The 25,220-nt window shown below is 41.3% G+C and overlaps 2 protein-coding genes across 4 annotated transcripts in view; one reads left to right on the forward strand and one right to left on the reverse strand.

The window, feature by feature from the left end:
* Positions 1 to 25,220, forward strand: part of LOC141756882 (alanine--glyoxylate aminotransferase 2, mitochondrial-like) — a 308,692-nt gene that overhangs the window by 117,502 nt on the left and 165,970 nt on the right. The window lies entirely within an intron of this gene.
* Positions 1 to 25,220, reverse strand: part of cntfr (ciliary neurotrophic factor receptor) — a 269,991-nt gene that overhangs the window by 91,997 nt on the left and 152,774 nt on the right. For all 3 annotated transcript variants that reach the window (XM_074616858.1, XM_074616857.1, XM_074616856.1), the window contains one exon: positions 22,151 to 22,384. In XM_074616858.1, coding sequence (XP_074472959.1) covers positions 22,151 to 22,384 — 234 coding nt within the window. The remainder of the gene's footprint in view (positions 1 to 22,150; positions 22,385 to 25,220) is intronic.

Genomic DNA, 25,220 nt, shown 5'->3' on the forward strand with positions numbered 1-25,220 from the left:
GTTTGTGACATGGGTGCAACGCAACTCTTAGGAATGTAGTCATCTTCAAAGAAGGATTACATTTCAGAGCGTTATGTCAGATCCTTTCATTTTTGGTTTCAAATGAATGACACATGTATAATTAGCTTTGATATCATATCTGTTAGGGAGAGCTGCGGTAACGTTCATGCACGTGTGTCCCGACTTTATGCCTAAAACAATCTTTAGAACTGTTTGAAAAGTGTGTGTGCCTTGTGGTCATGCATCTTACATACTGTGTGTGTGTTCCAGAGTGAGTGAGTGTATGTCTCCCTGGGAGTGTTATGTATCTAATTGCTGTATGCTTTAATAATTTACATTCCCTACTCTCTGATGCCCATCATTAAGAAATGAGGGAATTACCCTGAGCTGTATGAGTGTGTGCAAGCGAGCGTGTGTTTTGTGCACATACATATGACTCTGTGAGAAAGTGTTTGAGCGTGTGTTGGGAGAGTTTGTGCTCTGAGCGAATCACTGCATGCATCTCTGCGTGCTCATGAATGTGTGTGTGTGTGTGTGTGTGTGTGCGTCTGTGTGCATGTGTGGCCCTCGTGTGTGTTCTCTGAACCTCTTCCGACCATTACGGTAAGTGTACATTATTCATTGTGGCCTGCCAAGATCATTATCAACAGAGAGCAAAGATGGACAGAAGGAAATGAAAGGCTGGTTGGAGGAGCAGCGGAAGCACGTTTTGCCCTGTTAGATAAACCGCACAACATTTCACCTTTTGTCACCGACTGCAGCTTAATCATACTGTATTTCATCTCATTTCTTGTTATCTAACCACCTGAACTCGGTCGGTTATAAATTATTTTTTAAAATCTACCCGCAAGACTCTTCGTGACGTCGCAATGCACTGTATATTGTCTTTTGTTTAGACAACTTAATTGAAGCTAAACTCTACCATGCTTTAAAGTATCTACCCCATACACTCTATTGTGTATGGCATTACTTTATACACACTTTCCCTGTTAGTGTGACTTATTTGGCATTTTTGTAAAATGTGTGATTTTGACTAGAATGTACTGTAAAATAAACGTCTGCTGTATCTGGTACCTTTTCAGGGTGGAAGAGGCTAATCCATGTGTTCATGACATGTACTAAGTCTAACAACTGGCAAGCCAAGTAGCCAGCTACCCAACTGCTTGCATCTGTGTGAGCATATTCTACTCTAAGCTGGTAACATGTCTGTGTGTGTGTGTGTGTGTGTGTCATCATGGCATCATGGCCTACTGTAGCGGGAACTACCACAGACATGATTTTGAGTACTTTGGACGGATGTTATCACCACGATAGCATCACAACCGTACAAGATGCAGTCATAAAACTTAACTTAAGGTGTGTAATTGAGATCAAAATGAAGGTCAAGTTTGAAGATGGGTGTGGTCCAAGCAAGGGACACGTGAAATACGAGAGTAGGAAGTGGGGAAGGGGCCATTGGAGTCGCGGCTGGTGTGATCCCATCGCAAGATGGTGTGTAGTTTTCTATTGTCTTCTATAATATGAAGACATACACATACAGAAACAAGCCAACAGAGAATTTGGTAAAACTTCATTGTATGGGTCCATAATTGCTGAATAGTTCTCTAATAATTTCCAAGATGTTTCCTGGAAAGAACTCTGTAATTTGGTAATATTTCTAGGGAAATGGAGATAATGTTCAATTGATACACTTATGCTGAATTCACACCACAGCAACGGCGAAGCGCAATCTACGGCGGGCTGCAATGCAATGTCTATGAAAAGCTGCGGTGGCTGCTCCGGAGCTCAGAGTGCATTGGGAAAAGTTTAACTTTAAGTTTAACTCAGGACCTGCAGCCAATCAGTAAACAGATCCTGTGACTCCTGTTACATGTTGACCTATGTTACAAAGAATTTCTTCCCACCTGGAATACATGAACACGCCTCCCGGACACATACAAATTTAATTATTGCGGCGAGCAGCACTTCGCTGCTGCCTGGTGTGAATTTGCCGTCACAATTAAGAATAAATAATTCTAATTAATGGCCAGTGTAACCCAGACATGTAAATTAAAGCGGGTTACAATAGTGGGTAATGTAGCAAGTCAGTTATCATGCAGCTATTACCCACCAGCTATGTTGGCCTCTGCTATTTAAATACAAGAACAAAGTGATGGTTAGCGAATCACAAGTTCACAAACTGACATAAACACAAAAACAAACACCCGTGTCAGGGCCGCAGTAATGTTTCCCGTCAACAAGAGTATGTTTATTGCATGTGGATGGCTCACAGCCCCTGCTGTCCAAAACCTATGGACCCAGAGGGTGTGTCAAACATAATGTTTATAATGCTCAAATCATCTTTCACACTAAATAAACTGGAGGTTCTATAAAACTGGACAAGCCTTTTTTTTTTTGCTTACTCATTCCCCCCCTCCCTCCCCCTTTGCTTGGGATTTCAAATAAGCAATAAAAAAGCCTGCATGCCCAGTGCAACAGTGCAATGTTATTAATAATTCCATCTTCATTTCCCAAAAGCATTTTCACGCTGTCAACTATCTCTCGTTTCATTGTAAGTCAGTACTATAAAATACCACCGGGACATTCTGCCGCAAGCAAAAGTGAATTAGGTTAATTATTTCTTAATAAGCTTTACGGAGATATTGCAACAGGACCGCAGAGGCGAGACGGCGTGTTTCAATTGAATGCTTCAGCTTAAAAAAATACATACAATATAATCATAATTATGAGACAGACACGACAGTGACAACATAAAGATGCTGTACGGAAGGTAAGAAGGGACGAGTAAAAACCCATATAGACATAAAAACCCTCAGGGCAACAAATCAAAGTTGAACGTCTACATTGTAATTTGACAACATTGGATGTTGTGTGATTACACAGAGTAAACATCTGCTGTCATTATGATGCTGGTTGTCACAGAAACAACTCAGGCGTGAAAATGCTGAGTAAGATTTCTATCCTGCAACAACCTGTTAGCATGGATTTTTCTTTCTGCTGCCCTTTTGTAACATCTAGCAACAGGAATTGGTCATACAACAACGTCAACAGACTATTTATTTGTCAAAGCTGTGCTATTCTCTCGTTGGCCTCATAAATTATGAAATGTAACAGTCTGATCTGAAACAAATTGTGTTTTATTTTGCTGCTCAGATGTTAGAAAAAGTAACTGAAATTGTAAAAAACAAAAGATACATATCAGAGATACGGAGGCAAATTGAGGAACGTTGACAGAAAGGACACTAGAGAGAGGAGTGTGTAAAAGAGAGAGGCTTGGAGGGGAAAAAAAGAAGAAAAGAGAGACTAAACAGGGAGGGGAGAAGACAGAGACAGAAAGCAGAGGGAGGTTGAGGGAGAAATGAGAAAGCAAACTGAGCATGGAGATGCAGGCGGACTCACTAGACTGTAGTATTGCTTTGATGATTTCATCTTTCTCTCCGATTAGCACACAATAACTTTCCCCTCCAGAGATGCTGAAAGAAATCTGAAATTATTTCTTTTCTCTTCTGCGTTTTCTGATACGGTTAATCTCGCTTTTATCGCACACCTACAGACCAACGTGTGCAGGTGTGTGCACATACATATTAAAGTGTTTTTTTTTGCCTCTCAACATATACATACATGAATTATGTATTGGTTTTCTGTCTATTAACAAGGTATCAAAGGAATGGCTCGTGCTGACGATTTTGCAGGTTTGCTGCTTCATGAATAAGTCTCTACCGCACGTCCTTCAATCTAACAATGTTCATGATTTCTATAGCAGATTCTTGTGAACATTTACAAAGGAATGGAGGTTAAGTAGCAAATGTCACCTGCCTCTTACAGGCTCTGCGAATGTGTTATTCACTCAGAACATTTCATGGTGGATGGATGCAAACTAAAATAACATCAGTACTAGAAAGCATTAGTCTTCCAGGCCTGCACAGTCCTTTAAATAAGTTATTTTGGTTATAAAAATGTTCAGAGGTTTTTAATCAGTGTTACAGTGACAGGTAATGAGGCAGATTTTTTTTGGCGCTACATATCAGAAGTACACGGCATTGTACAACGATGAATAGTGCGAGATGAAAAGGGAATCTAATGAGATGGCATCACATTTTGCAGAAAGCTCAGGGGCGAAAAGGGTGAAATGCACCAAAAAAACTGTGCTGCTCCTGTGCTATTTGAACATATATACTGCAATTAGCAGTCCTATTCACACAGATCAGCCACACGCAGTTACCGTGAAATTATAAGCATCTTCAGAGAGTCGGTGGTTGGAAAACTGAAGCGCTAACTGTCTGCTCAAACTCATTTATTTTGGGATGCAGTGGCATGATGCAATGACAGTTATGTTATGAAAATTACATGAAAATGAATAAACCTACAGGTCGTTTTTGAAAATACACGAGAAAACAAAAAACGCCATTTGAATAATCAATGCAGTTACACTGCCGTACATGATGCGTAAATGTGCACGGCGTCTCTCTTAATGAGGAGACGCACGTATCGTTTACTACTGCGGTGGGATCACTGCAGGTATTTAATAAACTCCAAAAAAATGTCTCAAAAACTCTTGAAATAAGTTAATGTAATAAATAATTTACTCATTAAGGATGTGTTATTTCACCCACCCACATACACTCAAGCGCATTTATATTATGCCATATGGATAATTGCAATCAGACGGATCAGACACTCATTCTAACAGTGAATCAAAGTCTAGTTTCACACCTTTGATTAGTGACAAAGACTTTGGGGTAACAGAGGGAAAGGCATTCCTCATAAGTGCTTTCTAAATTCGAACTGACAAGATTACTTGTGATGTATTATTGAGCTTGTTTCATCATAAGAACGTGCTGTTTTTTTGACACTTCATCATTCACTTATGATTCCTCACCATGTGTCTGTATTGTCACTGCTTAAACGTCAAGTACTTTTTTGATTGTGTTCAATTTTAACTTTGTCTTTGAATTAGAGTACAGCATGAAGAATGCATCCGTATCCGTAACTGTCTATTGGACTTTGATCTTAGCAGAAAAATTCGCCAAGAGCTTATATAACTCACAATGAATGAAACCAATTCAAGGCTAACTGAATGCTTTTCACATTCAAATCAAAAGACAAAAAAAAAAATAAAAAAAAATAGCTGAATGTTTTGCCGTTCCTGAAGGGTTGAGTGAGTAAAAGCTACAAAGATTTCACCTCGCAGCAGCGCCGTATTTGATTGGATTCTGTGTGATTTGCCCTCCCGAACACTTGAAAGCTAACGAGGCGAATATAGGCAGACGATATGAACAGGTACGCTACATAATGCGAAAAAAAAAAAAAAAAAAACATTAAGAGAATGAATGACATTGGCTGCTGATGCCTGGATACAAAAAAAAATAATTGCATCTGAAGTTGAAAGAGAAAGAAACACAATATGAAAAGGAGTGAACGGAATGATGGAAAGAGGAAGTAAGCGGCGGTGTGCACGCAACACACGCACGTCCTTAGATGTACGACTAGAAATGTGCCAAAAACAGCCGAGTTCATACTTCCCCAAACTGTAAAATAGATAATTAGACTTGCTCTGAGCGTGTTTAACGTGTGTGTCTATGTGATTGTCTGTATGCGTGCTGACTGTTTGAAGCAAAAAAATCCTGCGCAAATAACTAGCAAGCTTGAGCTTTCATTGCAGAACACACACACGCACTACACACACACACACACACGCACAGCACCAATACAGCCCACATTCTTGTCCGGCCAAGACCAACATTTCTGTGTTTTTCCACAATAAGAGCGGCTCATTCGACACAGGAGCTATGTTTGTGCGAGACTCCTTTCATCCGCCCACCGCAACATGTGTGTGTGTGTGTGTGTGTGTGTGTGTGTGTGTGTGTGTGTGTGTGTGAGAGCATGCGTGTGTCCGAACATCCAGAAGGCACTGTTTGTTTATCCCAAACACAAGCGGAGTTTCTACTTCCCATATCCCTCTCTCTTTTCACATCATGCCTCTCGGCTCTATCTTTTTTTTTTTTTTTTTTAATGAAACATTTCTGGTTCTTACAGAGCTTCAAAAAGGTAATTGTTTTCATTCAAAATTTAGTGCTGGTCCATTACTTTTTTAAACCTCACGGTCTTGTAAACATATCTTCACATTGCAGCTGTCAAGTTAAATGCACTCTTCTACTTCTACTGTATCTCTTCTCCTCTTTCTTTTTACCATCTCTCTGTTCCTGCTTTTCTTTTTCCCATGCTGTAGTGTTCTGTGGGTATATATCCGTCCTTTGGGACCATCACATTTAGCCACAGTCCGGGCTCACAGCTGCGTGGTCCACAGAGAGTGGACGGACGAGCTGGAGTAATTGAGACATCTCCAAGGATGACAGCGGCAGTGTTGCAACTACGTCTTAATACTCGAGTCCTTATACACAAGAAACCTTTATATATATGGGAGACAAGCACAGTACGTACTGCCACTACAGCTACTGCAGCGTCTACTGATTCTGTTACCGCTACTAGACCTAATTCACATGCTAAGTATACATATATGTACTGTACATCAGAGGTGGGGACCAAGTCATTGTTTTGCAAGTCCCAAGTAAGTCTCAAGTCTTTACAATCAAGTTCCAAGTCAAGTCCAAAGTAAAGACACAAGCTGAAGAGATTTTAACGTTTTGTTCTAGGATATAAAATACGTCAATAAATAAATACCCCACTCGTGAATTTTTTGTGTATTCAAAAAAAGGCAGTCGCTAACAAGTGGCTGAATGAGGCTACAAAATGTCATTGCATAGACTAGTCCACCTAGTATTATACCGTTTATAAATCCAATTGAAAAATCCCATTGGCTTTTTGTCGAGGGAACCCATGGCCTTCAAAAATACATCATCCCTGCAGCACTCTTACACTATTACGTGTAAGACGTGATTGGAATCACCTCCGGTGCCGGGTAATTGAATTAAATAACATACTTTTTAATCTCTGGGCCTGGCGGAAGGTATCAAGTATTTTCAAGTCAAAAGGCTCAAGTCACGAGTCTCTGGTGTTAAAGCAAAAGTCTTTTTTTATTCTGTCAAGTCGAGTCTGAAGTCATCAAATTTGTGACCCGAGTCCACACCTCAGCTGTACATGAAGGTAGTGCAGAATGAATTCACTCAGTTGCAAGTATATTAGATACATCTTGCGAAAACTAACGCAGTCTAATAAAACAGTCCTGCAATAGATCCTCCCTCCATGAAGGTTATAAAAGATATTTTTGTGTTTGAATCAACACTTTTTATTGACACAATATCAGCCGTTTCTTGGACTCGCAGAGATGTCTTTCTTTGTTCCTACATCGAGGCTAGGTGGTGCAGTAGAATACCCTCCTGAAGCACACCTTAAGGGGCTCCAGCAGTCTGCTGGTACATTATCATCAGCTTAATAAGTCAGTGACTGAGTGAGAAACAATCTCCTTCGGAAGCGCAGATTAGTTTGCTGCATCAAACAGAAAAGCCTGGATAGACTAAATGGAGAAGTCACTTTTATCCTGAAGCGTGAAATTACGTTAGGCCGTAGTCCATTACACACACATATAAGGATATATGGGGGGGGGGATATATAGCGAGCATGCACACACTTATGGCTATGCATGTGATGTATGCATGTTGGAGTCTCCATATACTCCAACACATTTGATTCTCTGCTCTCTTGCACACATCAATACATTCATTTCCTTCCTCGCTCTCTCATGTGTTTTCTCTTAATGTCGTTTTATCCACAGACCCGCACATTGTCTCTCTTTATCATACTCTCTCTTTGTCGCACACACACGCACCACAGGTTTGTTACACTCGCTATATCAGAGCAGGCTCTCAGCTAAGAGTAGAGGGATGCTTACTAATTTGCATACTTGCTGTAAAGCAACGGAAACCTAAACGTTGTAGATGAATCATTTTCTATACCTTGGATAAAAACGTACAGTGAAGCTAAGACTGTTTGTCATTTATGGAATATGAAAAAAAAAAAAATTGTATATCTTCATAAAATAGAGACATCTCTGTATGAGACGTTATATTTTATGTAAAACTCGCCAGTGCAATTTAAACTTTTATAACGCTGATATGTGACAATCTATTTTTGATGAGTTCCCCTGAAATGTGACACAGAATATGTGAGTATAGTTTCAGGAGACGAGGTTATTAACAGTCCACCATGTCAGACATGAACCCGCTGTTCACTTCAATTTACATAACACTGATTGACTCTAAAGCCTCAACACTGAGTTATTTGTTTGCTATGTATATAGTTTTACTCAAGTCAGTGTCTTTGTGCATTTTGCATGTCTTTTTTGCAGTTATGTGTATACTGTTTTATGGGATGATAAGACAGCAGCACATTTAAAAGGACGATAGAAAAGGAAATGAAACACAACATTAGAGCTGCAACTAACGATTATTTCATTAATCGATTAATCCCTTGATTATTTTCTCGATTAGTTGTTTGAAAATGTCGATCAATGTTTCCCAAAGCACAAGATTACGTCCTCAAATGTCTTGTTTTGTCCACAACTCAAAGATATTCAGTTTATTGTCATAGAAGAGTAAAAAAAAACAGAAAAATATTCACATTTAAAAAGCTGGAATCAGAGAATTTAGACTTTTTTTTCTCTTCAAAAATTACTCAAACCGATTAATCGATTATTAAAATTGTTGGTGATTAATTTAATAGTTGACAACTAATCGATTGATCGTTGTAGATCTACACAACATATTACTATTTAGTCAGACAAACAGGGAAACAACCTGGTTGATGGATAGATGGTCATTACAAATATTAAATATCAAAACGTTTCATATATGGGAGGGATGTGAGACCTTCTGTCCCCAGTCGCAATAATGCAATTGAATATGATAAGAAAACCTGGTCAAAAGTGGCCTTAAAAGTAGAAATGGAGATTGGTCGATGTGTCCATGTGACTATGTACGTGACTGCAGTTTCTACGTTGGTGCTTTGACAACAGGCCTGTGTAGAGTTGGTTGGTTTGTGGTTTGGGATGCATTAAGCTGAATGGATGTGACAGAGCTGGCTGAGAGGGGTCAGCAGGAGTGGACAGTTTTACCTCTCAAAACATCTGATTTGACATTGCTTTGCGGGCCACATAGACACATACGCGCAGACACAAATGGCCCGATGAGCATGTTTTCATGGATATCGGACCATCCTTCAGTTGCTTGACGTCAATGGAGCAAACTGCTCAACCTCACTGCTGGACACTGAGCCAGGGGGAATACTTTCTGGTCAAAGTCCCTATTTTCCTCCATCTCTCTCTCTCTCTCTCTCTCTCTCTCTCTCTTTCTCTTTGTAAAAGGGCTGAGACAGCCCAGAAATTTCTATTTCACTGGACACTAATCAAGAGGGAACAGGCCTTTACCTCCTTGGCACACACACAGAACACACAGTGACAGCCACAGACGGACGCCGACACACACACACACACACACACACACACACACACACACACACAAAAATGCAGCTTAAAATCCCCAAAACAAAGATGTGTGTGCACACCCACAAAGGCAAAGAGTGACAAATTAATATGAAGCATATACAAAGAGGCGCCCACAAGCAGCAACATCTACATACACAACCCACATACTACACAAGCACACAAAGCACAGTCATTTCTGTTTTGCTGCATATCAACTGTACGGGAGCGGAGCGAACAGAGGAGACAAGATAATAATACAGTCAGTCAGTTTATTCCACTATGTCTAGATGGGTAATTAGAGTGAGAAAAGGGAGAGAGACACAGGGAAAAACGAGAGAGAGAGAGACAGAGAGAGAGAGAGAGAGAGCGAGCACACAACAAACTCTGGTTCACTTCAGGTCATCAAGAGTTTGATCAATGTGCACTTTTTAAATCGAAAATAAGAAACAAAATGTATTGACCCCAGGACTATTTTAAAGGTATAATATGCACCGTTCAGGTGGTCAAATATCGCCGCTTTGTCACGCCCCTCGGCTTCTGATACCGACTCACAAGTCCCACTTTAGCTCAGTTATATACAAAGCGGCCGTATTTCACGAATGAGAACGGGTTGTGTTATGTGCATCCGGTGTTCCAGTGATACCCCTGCTCCCTCTTTGTGCTGTGAATGCAGCTATGATCGGCTGAGCCACAGCCAGCAGACAGGAAGCCTGCATTTATTCAAAATCCGGCAACTCGGCACCTTCCCCGCAGAATTATGCGGAGTTAGTTGTGTGTTTTTGAACGTAACCGCCAGGAAACAATCAGAAAATAACGTTTTATTTCTCCGATTCACCGCTTTGTTCTCACTAACGCCGCTCCCTCTCTTTAGTCACTCTATAGTTCGCTCCACCATCGCTACGGTGTGTTTATAAACAGGAACCGACAACGGTTACATATTATACCTTTAAACCTGTTAATGCAATTATCAGTCATCTATGAAAAATTGAGCAGGGTGAGCGGATATGACAGGAAGAAAAAGGACAGAAGACAGCAACATTATAGTGCTGTAATGTCGATATAGAGAGGAGAGGGAGAATAAGAAAGGGTTAATGGATGGGTCAACTGTGATTGGATATATGGAGGGAGGAAGAAGGTGTGGGATTAGTAAAAAGGAAGCAAAGAAAGTTTAGGACAGCAACAGCACACCCCATCTCGCACTGCCAATTACCAGATATGCTTCCACGGTTTTGTTTCATGCAGAGCATTTGAGTGGAACGGAGCTGGAGCATTGCAAATTTAATTGGAGCAAGGAGCAGCATTTTAGAAGACTAGAAGTGATGCTCCAGCTGCTCAAGTTCAGCCGCTAAAGTTTGCTCCAATTGGCTTTAAAAGCCACCGAAAAAACAAAACCGTGAAGCCTCATGTTTTTGACACGGATGTGTGCGCTTCCCGGAATGCTCCAGTTTTGACTTGTGTCTTAACTTCAGTCTTGTTTGGGGAAGCAAATCTGCACAGATTACCCTGTTTTGTATTCAACCCAGTTGCCAATTAACTGTGTTGCCATGCCTTGTCTTCTTTTGGTTTCGACTGACAAAGCCACTTGACTTTGTTTTGAGAATAATAGGGTTCATATTCGTTTTTTAAGCAGGGGAAGTAAAGCAGCTATTTGACTTTTTCTCATCACCGCATGCACAATTTCATTTTTTGCTAAATCCTCAGAAAAGATCCTGAATCCTGCTTTCTACCTGCACTATTTCCTGTGTTAGGCTCCCGTTGCTTAAACTAAGCTCCTCTGTCTCTAGCTGTGCTTTATCTAACTTAGTCTCCCTCCACTTCAGCTCCTTCCCGGGGAGACTTTCACTGCACCTCGCCAACTTGATCTACGGGCCCCTGTTATGAACTTCAGCTTCACAATGTTTTGCATTTGCAGCTTTCTCTTCTTCCCCCCGGCCTAATCTGTGTTTTTACACAGAAGCTTGAACTCTCTCTGTACCCTGCTTTAATCCTCTATGTCACTAAACAGATCCACAAGGAGCAACGTCACTCACTTCAGACGAAGAGTATTAAATACTTGACAAATCCCTTTAGGGTACATTTTGAACAGATACAAAAACGTGTGATTAATCGCGATTAACTATGGATTAAATATTTGAATCTGACAGCTTTCTATCCTGTAACATCATCCATTTTCTTATTGAATGATAACTTAAAATCTGCTGAGATGTGTCTCTGAGTAATTTCTTCAAACTACCTCAACAGGCCAGAATGTAATGCAGTCGTAACACCGACTGATTAGCATTCAGCAATTTATGTGAGATTAAAGCCACACACTATCATACTTAATATCCCAGTGAGGACAGCAGGAGCACACTAGAGTGTAACGTCATAGTGTGAGACTTTCAATACGAGCTTACACCGAAGTGCAGAGAGAAAGACGACAAGAGGAGGAGAAAGCAATGGGTGATACGGGATGGACTAGAGGGCGGTATAAGAGGATTAGTGGAGGAGATAGAAAGAAAATGGAATGAGATAGAGACCAAAGGGATCGGGCCAGAATTTTAAGATATGAGGAGGGAAAATGTAGTAGCAGTCAGGTGGGGGATGATACATGGGTGAGAGTGATGGGTGAGAGTGATGGATGAGCTGAGTTGTGAAGGGATAAAATGAAAAATGGTGTGAAAAAGAGACCAGAATACTGGACTCAAGTCTTGACAAAAGACTACGTTGGCTGAGTTTCAAAGCCTTTGGAATTCTACTTTGGATCGACCTTAATGTGTGCTCCTTTACATTGAATCCACAGAAAACGTTAGCTGTAATCTGACATTTAAATGCATATTCTGTAAAAAAAAAATTCTGGATGGACAAAACATTATAAAGAGCAAACAAATCTGGAGTATTTTTTCTGAGGCCTTTAAAGCTGCAAAGGATTTTTTGCCATCTCCTCTTTGACACAGTAGCATTGAGAGAGGGGAAAAGGGAAAACAATCTGTCTTGCCAGATTACTCCTGATACCCGACGGATACAAAGAGGCCAAAGCACACAATGGCTCTTTTTTTTTTTTAATATGTTTGAGTTTCCCTCATGGCTTCCCATTGACTTCTTAAAGCGAAGCCCGTTTTCCCATTTCGTATGGTTGTCGGCTACAATAAAGTGACGGGAGTTGCTGTTGTCCTGCAAAAATAGAGCAAAAAATGGAGAGGGAAGAAATTGGCGATATGGAGCGGAACAGAAGAGGAGAATGGGTGTAGGTACAATGATGCTAAGGATGAATATTCAGTTGTTTAGTACAACACTATTAGATATGAAATACAGTGAGGACACATGGCAGTGGAAATCCATATTCATTTGACAATTTATTTTCCTGTTCCAAGCTGCTACTGAACATAAAACTGAAGATGTATTGTGGCTCAATTTACGCCAAGCATTAAAATTCTCATCCAGTCTTCCAGACAAACGGTTCAGTTTATGCTTTATTGATTCCAGCAGGAAAATCCTTTTTTCTCTTGAGGTGTCAGAGGTCAGCTTCAGTACAACACCTCTGGAGCGCTAGAAAGTCCAGGTCTTGCTCAAGGACACTTGGCGGCACTGCAGACTTAGGAAAATCCCTAAAAACTATCTCTTTTTCATTCTACAGTTCAGTGTTTTGGCAGGCCTCACCTTCCTCTGGATAAAAGTTCACCTCAATTCTTTATAAAACAGAAACACTGGTCGTCGTGCAGCAACATTTTAATTTCGCTTAATTTTCTGTTCTGTTCTTTTTTTAAGAGACATCCCATCCAAATCTGCTCTTACCCAGGTGTGCTGAATGATGAATCCCACTTGATCATATATTGAAGGCGTGTAGCCGATTGTTTATTATTAGCATGGGTAACGCCCCCTAAACACTATATAAGGTCAGGTGTTTTGCCGTGTGCAAAAACTCTGGCCCAGCCCAAGAATTGTAGAAATGCCACCAAAAACATGCTGTAAGAAGAAGAAGAAGAACTTAAGCAGTAGTTAAATTGAGGTACTCTTATATAAACTTAAACAAAGTAACTTTTCCAGAGTGATACAGGAAAATCAAAAGTCTGCATGGCCAAAGCATCTGACGCCGGGCGACACCGCCTGCATGAGGAGCGCGTGACGGTAGCCTCGCTGAACTGCTGCGTCTCTCACGTGTGTGGTGTCCACACCGACAGCGTTTTCTGCTACTGCGCTGCTACTGCCAGCTGTTTCTTTCTATGTAGAGTTTACCTTTCTTAATGGCCATTTCATTCTAAATGTCATTTCTATTTATTTAAGACAAAAAGGTTAAGAACCGTGTCCTCTTTTGTAAGTTATAGTACTAATCCTTAATTAAAAGTTGGTATTAATTTATGAAGCCGTGCAAGTCAGTGTATTTTCCATAAGACTGTCTTGCAAATATTTCTGAATAAAAGCCTTGAGTTAACAAATGAAGGAATTCTTTCCACAGAAAAAAATGCTAGAGGGCTTTTATTTTGAAACAGAAAGAGGACCTGTTGAGTTAAAAATGTCTGTGACATATTCTACAGATATAGACATTGAATCTGTAGTAATGTTGCTGGTCTCACGCAGGCAGTGCTCTCGACCATGCATACAATTTTCTCTTACCTAAGAGAAGAGCAAAATTAAGAGGATATTTGTTCGTACATCACTTCCTACATGAGGCCCATTTTGTGGCAGTACCAACAACAAAATGAGACATCATTTCCACCAGGAAATCGAGATTTACTTTTCCTGACTCATTTCAGATGAATCTGTTCCCTGTTTGTATTCGTCAATCCTCCGGGTGTTACCTTCCGAACGTGCATTTGAGCATTTAAGACTTTAAAATACTCATTTCCCATCGTTTCAGCAGGCTGGGCTGCTTCTCTCGGCTGACAGGAACGAGACCCGAGAGACCAGCTGAGGTTGACAAACTGTTGAATTAAATTCTAAGGCCGTGTAAATCCTCCACGCAGGTATTTGCTATTTATTATGATTGACCGAGGACTGGGACGAGCAAGGAGAGTAATTAAAACGGAAGCTGAGTAGTTCTAGCGGTGCCCTTACATGTAGGGGGCCAAATACTTCCTGGTTTAAACAGGAAGTCCCAAAGGAGAATGGAAGCTCTACGTGTTCGCCCTCCTCCATAGCGATCTGTCTGCGAGGAGACAAGACAATTCCATTACCCAGCGATGTAGCACGGGTCCCCTGAGTGTGTGTGTGTGTGTGTACGTATGTGTGCGGGGATACACATTAAAACAAGCTGCCCACCGAAAGGAAATAGATACCCATTGGTGTGTGTGTGTGTGTGTGTGTGTGTGTGGAAAGAAGTTGCCTGAGGGTAAGAGATGCACATCAATCTAACAAGAGAACTCACTCCTCCTTCAACTCATCCTCAGTTAGGCTGAAGGCAACCAGTCAGTGTGTGTACGTGAGTGTGTTTGTGGTCTTACTTTTGGGTGGTAAACATTGGATTTAACCAACTAAGCAGGAGTAGATTATCTAAATGTCAACTTTATTAGTATGCCCACTTTAAAAGGGACTGTTTGTAACTTCTTACACGTATAAATCAATCCGAGCCGGTGTCCCATGCGCGCTCCTGTGTGGCTACGATGTTCAGACTCAGACTCAGACTCAAACACAAACTACACGGAAGCACCAAAATCGCAAAGTTATATCTAGTGACAAGTTTGAGCCCGAGCAACAGGACGCTGACTTTTGTTGACTTAAAGGCCACAGGTGTCGCTGTTAACATGCATTTCTGATTCTTACAAACAGTCCCTTTAACTTAACTTACATTTTATCCTTGGGTTAAAACAAGGGTGACGACTGCACATGTATTAGCTATAATTAAGGTTAGAGGATGGCTCCAGAGAGTGAACAAATGCCACTGAACTGTCCTCAAATGAAAAATAATCCATAATGTGTGCCTTTGTGTTTGCATCTTTCAGTTAACGCATAGGGCAGGTTGTCATTTGAATTTTTGTTGATACTGGTGTCAATACAATACTGGATTTTGGTACCAATACCAACAAGGTTTGTGTTTACATCTTTCAGTTAACGCATAGGGCAGGGTGTCATTTGAATTTTTTCGATACTAGTGTCAATACAATATTGGATTTTGGTACCAATACCAACAGGGTACTTTACAAAAAAAAACATTTTACCTTATTTTGAGAAATGAACATGTTTTTTTTCTATAAATCCTTTTTTGTCTTGAACAAAAGAAGCCAAAGATCTCGAATGTTGTCTAAACACAAACACAAAATAGTCTAAAACTGGCAAAAATTGGATTTAAATCAAATTTAAATCATCATAACAATCTGTGCTAAACATCAAAATTGTCCAACTTGTTCATCAATTTGAATAAGTTGCCCACAAGGCCTAATAGATACTGATTGATACCACCACACAGAATGGCAAAATCTGATGGTAGAAAAATGTATGTCCTCTCTTGCTGTATATCTGTTATGCTGGTGATGCATACTGTATTCTATAGAAGACACGTGTTAGATTAAAAGAGAAAGACAGAGAAGTTGACTGAAGAAGTTTTGAGGAGAAGGAGAGTAGATTTTGCTGCATTTGTGACTTTCTAAGTGAGCTTTCCTCGTTTTCCTTCGAAGGGTTTTCCATACTAACCACATACATGCAAACACACCTTAACAAAAGCCAAATGGACTTGGCCTCATAACCCGACCCACGCCCACAACACTGGCGGTTAAGACTTCTGTTATCATGTGTAGCGTTAAGAACAAAAAAAAAGAAAGTCTGCACCGCAACCGAGTTTACATAATGGCACCGCTGTGATCTGAGAGCGGCTCAGACTGGATTTGTTTACAAGAATGAGTCGATACCAAACCTAGAGGAAGAACCTCTTTCATGTGTGATGATTTATGGTATAAATTCATTACTAAGCAGACGCCACCCTTACTTACAATATAAATGTTTTTTTTCTTCATTATAGAAAGTCTTGTCATTACAGTGATGGGAGTGCTCTGCCCTCTTTGCCCCAGGAATTATCTGTCAAGAATTTAAGGGGGAAAAAAGAGTATTCCTCTTGCCTAATGTCAGCTGGCAGGCTGAGTGACTGGCTAATGGGCTCTAAAGATAGGGAGTGATCAGGGACAGAGCTTTTAGATATGCATGGCCTGATGTTTGGAGGGCCATCATGATTTCACAGCTCTACACCAAGTCTACATATATATATGTATATGCTTTTGCTTGCTTTTGTACGTCATCTACTCTTTAGATGACTGCAATGTAAACTCATCCACATAAATATGTGAAGGATGTGTCCAACAAACACAGGACTTTCAACCAGGAGACCAGTGTTCTAGACCGGCGTTTTATTTTGTAAGTTACAATAGTGACGTGTTTTTTAGTGGCGTGTTTTCCGTACTTAAGTTACGTTTGTTTTCCGTAAATATTCTACTTAGTTTCCGTACTTATTTTAAGTCCAACCATGAAGTTTTCCTAAACCTAAGTGAATGGTTTAGTTGCCCCCTGCTGGTAGTTCACCTTCATACATGTGTATAATATTCATGCATCGGAGAGGCAAAACGCGACATTGACACACTATCCCCTGGCGTTAACACGATAATAGCGCGTTAACGCCACTAATTTCTTTAACGCATTAATGCAACTTGCCATTTTATGAATGTAGTGGGCTCAATTTTAAAGCTGGAGTTAAGATACTGGCGTCATATGAAACTAGAACTTAACATAAAGAATCCATTGGTACCAACCATGTCATATTAGCTCGTTGTGGAGGAGGCTAAATAATGCTCCAAACTTACGCTAAATTTTGGGAATGCGCGGAATAACTGTCCCTTGATCTCTCACCCCAAGACATGTGAATGAAAATGGGTTCTATGGGTACCCCCACGAGTCTCCCCTTTACAGACATGCCCACTTTGTGATAATCACATGCAGTTTGGGGCAAGTCATTGTCAAGTCAGCACAGTGATACACTGACAGCTGTTGTTGCCTGTTGGGCTGCAGTTTGCCATGTCATGATTTGATCATATTTTTTATGCTAAATGCAGTACCTGTGAGGGTTTCTGGACAATATTTGTCATTGTTTTGTGTTGTTAACTGATTTACAATAATAAATATATTCATACATTTGCATAAAGCAGCATATTTGCCCACTCCCATGTTGATAAGAGTATTAAATAATTGACAAATCTCCCTTTAAGGTACATTCTGAACAGATAAAAAAAAATGAATCACGGTTAACTATGGACAAGTGAATTGTAAATGATGTGCTAACTCTGCGTTTGAACTAACTCGTACTTGTACTGGTGTGCAATAGCTTCAGATCTGCTAACTGACTGGCTGTTCACTGGCAGACCATGTGTCTCGCACACTGACTGTGTGACAGGTCACCAGGGTGACTGGCTGGATATATGACCCACCGCAGTTGATGTTGTGTTAGCTGTGAGGCTGAATAACCGGCTGGATGCAGCCCCATGTTGTGATGCTATAAATTGTTTCGCTGACGGCCATTGAAGACAGCAATACCTAGAGGGATGGACAAAGCCAGAAAAGGGCAGGGCAGCAATAACTTCCCCACCGTTGTGACAGCAACGGGAAAAGGATGTTGTATTTCACCAAAGAGCTTTCGAGTTTTATGACCTTACTTATTAAATTATAATGAACTTTTACTGTCCATGCTATTTCATTTTTCTTCGTCAGTCTGTCACTTTCTATTGCTTTAACATTGTACATCACTTCTCTTTTAGAAGATAGTGTCTAAAGATGTCATCGAGAGTACTCTGGTGCTGGAGTGTGTGTCCCTGAGTGTTTGCTTACGGAAGAGATAGGCACTTTTAACACCATAGGGCAATAACATCCTGGGCGCCATGTGCGTATCGGCTTAACACACACACACAAATACACAGACGCAAGTCCTCGCTTCGATCCATCAGCATATACACGCACACAATTTGATATTTATGCATATTTTGGTATGCAATTGTAGCTTTGTATGTATCCAAAGTGACAGACGGAATATAAACACCCTACAGCTATATACAGTGGTGAAAAAAAATGCAAATAGGAAGGGAAACAGACATCACAGCGGCACTAAACTTTCGCATAAAAAAATGCAAGTCAAGACGCACGCAACTGCGGTCTCCTCGTGCTGACATTATGTTGACACGCTCCTGGAAAAAGATCACAAAAGCTCCATGAAACTGGTGTGAAGGTGGTGCAAGCGCACACACACACACACACACACACACACACACACACACACACACACAGCCGGGTTCGGGGGGTCGTGGTATGACGTCCTCTGTTCTTAATGCAAACCAGTGTAAACACACAGCTAACAGATGCCGCCACAAACTAGAAGCCAAAACACAAGAGGCAGAGAGGGATGGAAGGGGGGGGGTGAGGACGTATGATGGGAGGATCTGTTGAAGGATGTTGAGAGAGTGAGACGCAAAGATGATAGAGACAGACAGGCACGGGCAGGAAAGAAAGGAATGGATGTAGGAAAGGACTTGGAAAGGCAACAAAGAGAAAGAACGAGAAATATGAGCTGATAACAAAGTTTGAGGTGAAAAGAGACAAAGGGTGAAGGGGGAACATTTTTAAAAAAAAAAGGCCCAGACAGATGGCTCTGTGCTGTTCTCCTGATAACAATTGCATCCGTGTAAAACATAACAAGCCCCCGGTGTACGTAATAAACACGGCATAAAATCAAACTATCATCATGACGGTAATCACGACAAGTGTAGCCTGTCAGGATGTCGTTATCGCTGTGTCTGCGTGACACTCTAAAGTTTTTGTAGGTGACGGTTAACATAATGAAAAAGCAGATAAAAATAGAGAGAATGACAAAAGAACAAAAGAGAAAAAGTACAGAAATAGCGGGATACAGTGGGGGTAGCGATGACAGGTAAAAAAGGAAAAGGCAGATTGAAAAAAAGAGTTGGAGACAGAGAGACAAAGAGGAAGAGGAGAGTTTGTGTAGTTTGAATGCAGCATTAAAGTCGATGCGGCCCCAGTGTGTGCCTCGGACATGTCGTAAAATCACCAACTGATATCAGGACAATTATATCCACTGCCGGGATAACTTATAATTGACCCCTGATGAATTGTCACACACACACACACACTGTTTGAAACTACCAAAGTGTCATTATGATGCAGAAAATGACCATCGGTGAAAAGCACTACATTCACACACATGCAATAGCTTGCACACAGACATGGAATATTCACCTCTCTCTCTCACAAACACAAACACACACACACACACACACACACACACACACACACACACACACACACACACACACACACACACATCCTGGTGTGTTTATGCATTGCATCATTCACCCTGCTGACATAATCTCCCATAACATAAAACTCTCATTAATTCAGTATTATTTCAGCATTCAGTAATTCATCATTGCGGATATGATTAACCAAACTGTCACACTCCCGTACAGTCTCATTCATCAAACATTTGCATGGGAATGTTTTAACGTTTAACATCGGCCTGGAAAACAATCTTGATGGGCGGTGCACTTGGCTTTCTATCGGTCCTGTTGACAAGTGGGTGGAGGTGTGGGTTTCCCGTTTAGCTGATGGGGACGCGTTCTGACTGCCTTTTCACTTTGTCCCTATGCTGCCTTGTTTTATTTCTTACACGGCTTAAAGAAGACCTATTATGCTTATTTTCAGGTGCATACTTGTAGTTTGGGCTTCTACTAGAACATGTTTACATGCTTTAATGTTCAAAAAACACTTTACTTTTCTCATACCGGCAGTGCTGCAGCACCTCTTTTCACCTTCTGTCTGAAACGCTCTGTTTTAGCTCCTGGCCCCGCCCTCTCGAAAAGCCCAGTCTGCTCTGATTGGTCAGCTGGCCCTCTGTTGTGATTGGTTAACCAAACCAAACTCTTCGGACTTTGCTCCAGCTCCGCTCTAATTAGCTTTGTTTGAGGGCGTGCAAAACTAGCCGCTAGGCAGGTATTATGCAAATGTGTTACTTGGTGACATCACCACGTTACGGAAGAAAAGGCAGGCCTTCAGGCAAGGCGTTTCAGGCAGTTCAGAAGCAGTGTTTCTGTGGGGTAGAGTAACTCCCTTTGGGCTTTGTAACTTTGCTGACCTTTTACATGCACAAAAAATATATATAATACACTAAAGGAAAGGGGAAAAAAAGGCAAAAGCATAATAAGTCCTCTTTAAATGGAAAGTTTTGACTTTGAGTTCAGGTAAGGCAACACTCTCAGTCTACTTTTCTTGCAATCTACACCATTCTCTGATTTAGACCTGAGGTGGATTTATAGTACAACAGTGTCAAAAATAAGAAATCTGGTATTGGCTCTGGTTTTTCAATGCCACAGGAGTGATGAATTAAGTTTTTTTTTTACCGCAGTGTATCAAAACGTGTCACTTTTGGCACCGTTTTGAAGTGGCCTGCCATGACTGATGCCAAAGATGTATCTAATTTCACCTGCTGGCCAGCTAGCAGCTGCAGCGTGATTCCTGTGGAAATTTGATTTAAAACGTTGCCTATTCCTCGTATTAGCAACGGACACGAATGGAGGGAGATGGAACGTGATCACTTATATGTGAGGAGCTGCTGGCCAGCAGAGTGCATGACTGTTTTATTTTTTCTGCTACAATGTGGAAACATGAATTCACTGTGAGACATTTCTTTTCCTCAAACCTGTCATTTAAGAATAGACTTAGGCATCAAACACGGAGCATTGATGCAGCGACAGGTGTACTCAAACATCCAAAGAAGAAGAAAAGAGGAGGTTAACAATATACAGTTATTCACCTAATGTTACAAGTAGACATGCAGAATCAAGTGTTAAAATGTATGTAGTTTATATATCCACACGCGAGTAAAGGATGTTAGCAAATACCATATTTAACAAAGGTGTTTTTATTCCAATTACCTGCCGCGCTCCTTGTCATTTACAAGTCTGTCTTATCTCAACACCATTATTATGCACATGGCCCGGTGTATAAAACCTTCACCATCAGAATAATGGATCTCAAAGGAGGCCACTGCCAACTCACAGGCCACTGTGACATGCCGTTAAGTTGACACCCATTCAGCTTTTGTATGATTATTAAAATGCAGAGTCATAACTGCAAAATGACCAAATGTCATTTTAACAACTAATCATTAGAGCCCGTCAGCTGGCGGCGGCTCGTGCTACTGTAAGGACTGTCATCATCGCAATTCAAGTTCCATATTTAGCCCTTCAAATATGAGAACTTGCTATTAGAAGTTACATTATTTTCATTTCATAATGTCACTTTTAATAATGCCACTTTTCATGCCAGCGGTGTTGTCACAGCCCGTTCACTTTTCAGCCAATCACATGATCCCTAGCTCTTAAAATAACAAGCTCAACAACTGCTACAGAATCAGCCAGCTAGCACCTACTTGATCGACACAATGATAGTCTAGAACCACTTGATCAAATTCAGAGACCAACATCCTGTTACACAAGCAGCCAGCACATCATTTTGTATACTATTTTTGTCTTTGCACATACATGCAAGCTAAAATTCATAATATTTCTCATTATTAATTCATACATTTCTTCTGGAGTTGTAATTGCATCGTGGTCAGCTGCACCACACATATTTTTCCGCTCATTTCTATTCTGCAGCAATTACCCAGTTTCCCCCTTTGGGGTGATTAAAGATTCATTATGTCATAATTTGAAATGATGTTCGGCGGGCAATTGTCTGGCTACTCACTGCCGATGTGGAGGTAGATGGTGTCGCGCCTCTCCCCGTGCGGGTTCTGAAAGCAGCTGTAGAGTCCGTTGTGGCCCAGGTCCACTTCGGTCAGCACCAGTCTGGGGCCCTCTAGGTGGTGCTGGGCCCTCACGTCCGTCCCGTTCACCTTCCATGACACCGACGCGTCGTTGTCCAGGGTGCCGCACTGCATGGTCACATCGCTGGCCATCTTCTCATACTGGTTCCTAGCAGCTGGAGACAGACAGAGGCAGAGGTTAAGTGTTAGTGCTATTAACAGCTAATAGCATGTGAAATATCTGCGTGGGTAAATCACTATGTGCAGACTGACTCCTAGCAACTGGAAACACATGCGCACACACTACACACTGCAGAGGAGTTAGTTTAGCTCTGAGAATATCTAGTGAATGTACAGTAGACGTTTGTGCAGAAATAACTGCTGCAGCTCCTCCAGACCAACAGAGGTTTCCCGTGTCTTGTGAAATGATGGGGCTCCGCAGTGAGAAACGTTATCGTCTCTGACCAAAACTCTGGTGTCTCCCCTGTTCCCTCCGGCCGCGGTCTGGAGGCTGAGGCAGGAAAAGCACTAGGATCAGCAGTGATTCATGGAGAGACCTTCGTCTGGTCAGCTAACATTACTGCCAAGCAGGTGAAATATAGAGTGATATTGTGTTTTTAGCTGACGTGTGCCGCCTCACTGTTTTTGATGCTCGTTCATGTCTATGTAAAGCGAGCACAAGCGCGAGCAACAGGGCCACAGGTGTTGCTGTTAACAAGCAATTTCTGATTCTTACATAGAGCTCCTTTAACTGATTACCAATAATAAATATGTACATACATTTGCATAAAGCAAGCATTTTTGCCCACTCATGTTGATAAGGTACATTTTGAAAAGATAAAAAACAGAACAGATAAAAAATGTGTGATTAATTTGCGATTAATCACAATTAACTATGGACAATCATACGATTAATTACGTTAAATATTTGTATCGATTGCCAGCCCTGGAATAAATGGAATTATTATTATCTGGCTCATAGTTGAAGCCAATCTTATTAATTCAATCAATTCTGGGTTGTTTATTACTACCACTGATTTGTAGTGGCAGGGGAGGACGAAAAGGGAAAATGTTACCATTTTTGTACAGTTCATAAATATCCCAAATATTACCAATCCATTATAGTAAGTGAAGAAACGGTAAGTAGTCATATTTCTTCCATGCAGTGAGCCAGATTTGTTTCATCTGAACACTGGAGGAAAATGCTATTTCTACTTAAAAAAACTGGGAGATTTGTTCCGAAAGCCTCTGTCTTTTCTGACTCCTGTTACCCGTGTTGCTTTTATCTTTCTACGAACGACCTCACCGCCGACACCGCCTTTGTCCACGGGGTCAGAAAAGTTGTAGGGGCCGTGACCCCGGGGGGCTGAGGGATATGCGCGAGCCTGATGGGAGTTTTAGCCCGGACATTGGGGTTAGTAGCCCCGCTCTGTTTAGAAGTCCCATGGGCCCTGTCATGACCACACGAAGAGAAGACCTCAGATTAACACTTTAACACCGAGGATCAACAGCACAACAAGAAACAACAATACAATATCGATCCCCATCTGAAAAGCCTTCATCTACGAAAAAAAAAGAAAAAGAATGCCCCCGCTGGCCTGGGATCAGATGCTGTCAAGATCCTTGTCTTACTCTGATGTCTCTCTCCCTGTCTTTCCCCTTTGTCCGTCCTTTCTTCCTCACTACAATGCCTCTCATTTTACAGTTTTTTTCACTTGAGCTCGCTTCCTTCTCTGGATCTAACGCAGCTGGTACAGATGTCAAACGCAGTGTTTCATGTATATTTCATGTCCCATAACAGAGCCATGTATATTTAATAGGACAAGATCCCTGTCCCCATTAACATTAACCTGACACTGTTTGTTCTCTCTCCGTCTCTATCTGTCTTCCACCCCCCCTCCTCTCCGTCTCTCATTCATGCCATCTCTCTCTTCTCTTCTCTTCTGTCTTTTTCTCTCCGTCTGTCCGTCCCAGTTATCTCCGTGCTTTGCCCTCCCCATTTCCCCGAGTCCAAATAATGTGCGTGCATAATGCATGTCAGTGGCAAGAAAATGCCCATTTTCCTTTGATCTCCTCCTCTGTCAAGTCACTTTGAACGGATGTGCGACTTTATTTACATAAAAAAATTATTTGCATCTCAGCGAAAAAAACTAAGTTTGACTTTGATGTTAGCTTTGATGATGGTGCCCTTGTGCTTTATGTGACAAGTAAGTAAGAGAGAAGAGAAACTTTCCTGCATTATAGTTGTTATTGTAAGTCAGTGAACATTGTAGAGAGAAATCATAATTCTACAGGGTATGCTGTTTGAGGTTATTAAATCCACTTTTGTATCAACGTGAGAGATCATATTATTAAAAATGCAATAAACTTAGAAAAGGCCCCTGCCTGTAAAATTCCCTTGACTGCCTTTAGGTGGTATTACGCTGTTGTAGGAGAGTGAAATCATAATCCTCTAATGTCATGAGAAAGGAGGATTTCTAAGCAGGTTCTTTGAGGAGCATGCCCCTTAGAATATTTTGCTGAAATGACCTTTTTTTGGAGCTTTTTCCCCGTGAATGTCCTTGAGAGTCTCAACACAGCGTTGATTCTTTGACCTCGTCTCTCTTGCACTCCCCTCCCTCCAGCTGCCACATCCCGTCCTCCTTATCTTCTCGGGTTGCATCACTCCGTCTCTACCTCTGTCCTTTCCAATATCCATTCTTCTCTCTGGCCTTTTGCTCCTTCTCCCTCTCTCCGCGCTTCATTTCTATCCTCTTCCTTTAACGTCTTCCTCGTCTTTTCTCCCGTCGTATCAAAGTTCACCCTCGCCCCCCCCCCTCCTCTCGCTCTGGCAGTCGGTCTCTTTCTTTATCTCTCGTCCTCCACCCCGTCTCCTTACTCCCCTCCCTGACGCCTGCCTCTACCCGTATCCCGCTTTGAACTTTAAGTTCTCGTTTTTCTTTCTATCTTTTTTCTCTCATTTAGTTCAGTCTGTCTCTCTTTTTCTTCTACTTTTTCTGCCTTTGTGCTTCG

This window comes from Sebastes fasciatus, chromosome 19, assembly GCF_043250625.1.
Source record: "Sebastes fasciatus isolate fSebFas1 chromosome 19, fSebFas1.pri, whole genome shotgun sequence".
Taxonomy (NCBI): Eukaryota; Metazoa; Chordata; class Actinopteri; order Perciformes; family Sebastidae; genus Sebastes; species Sebastes fasciatus.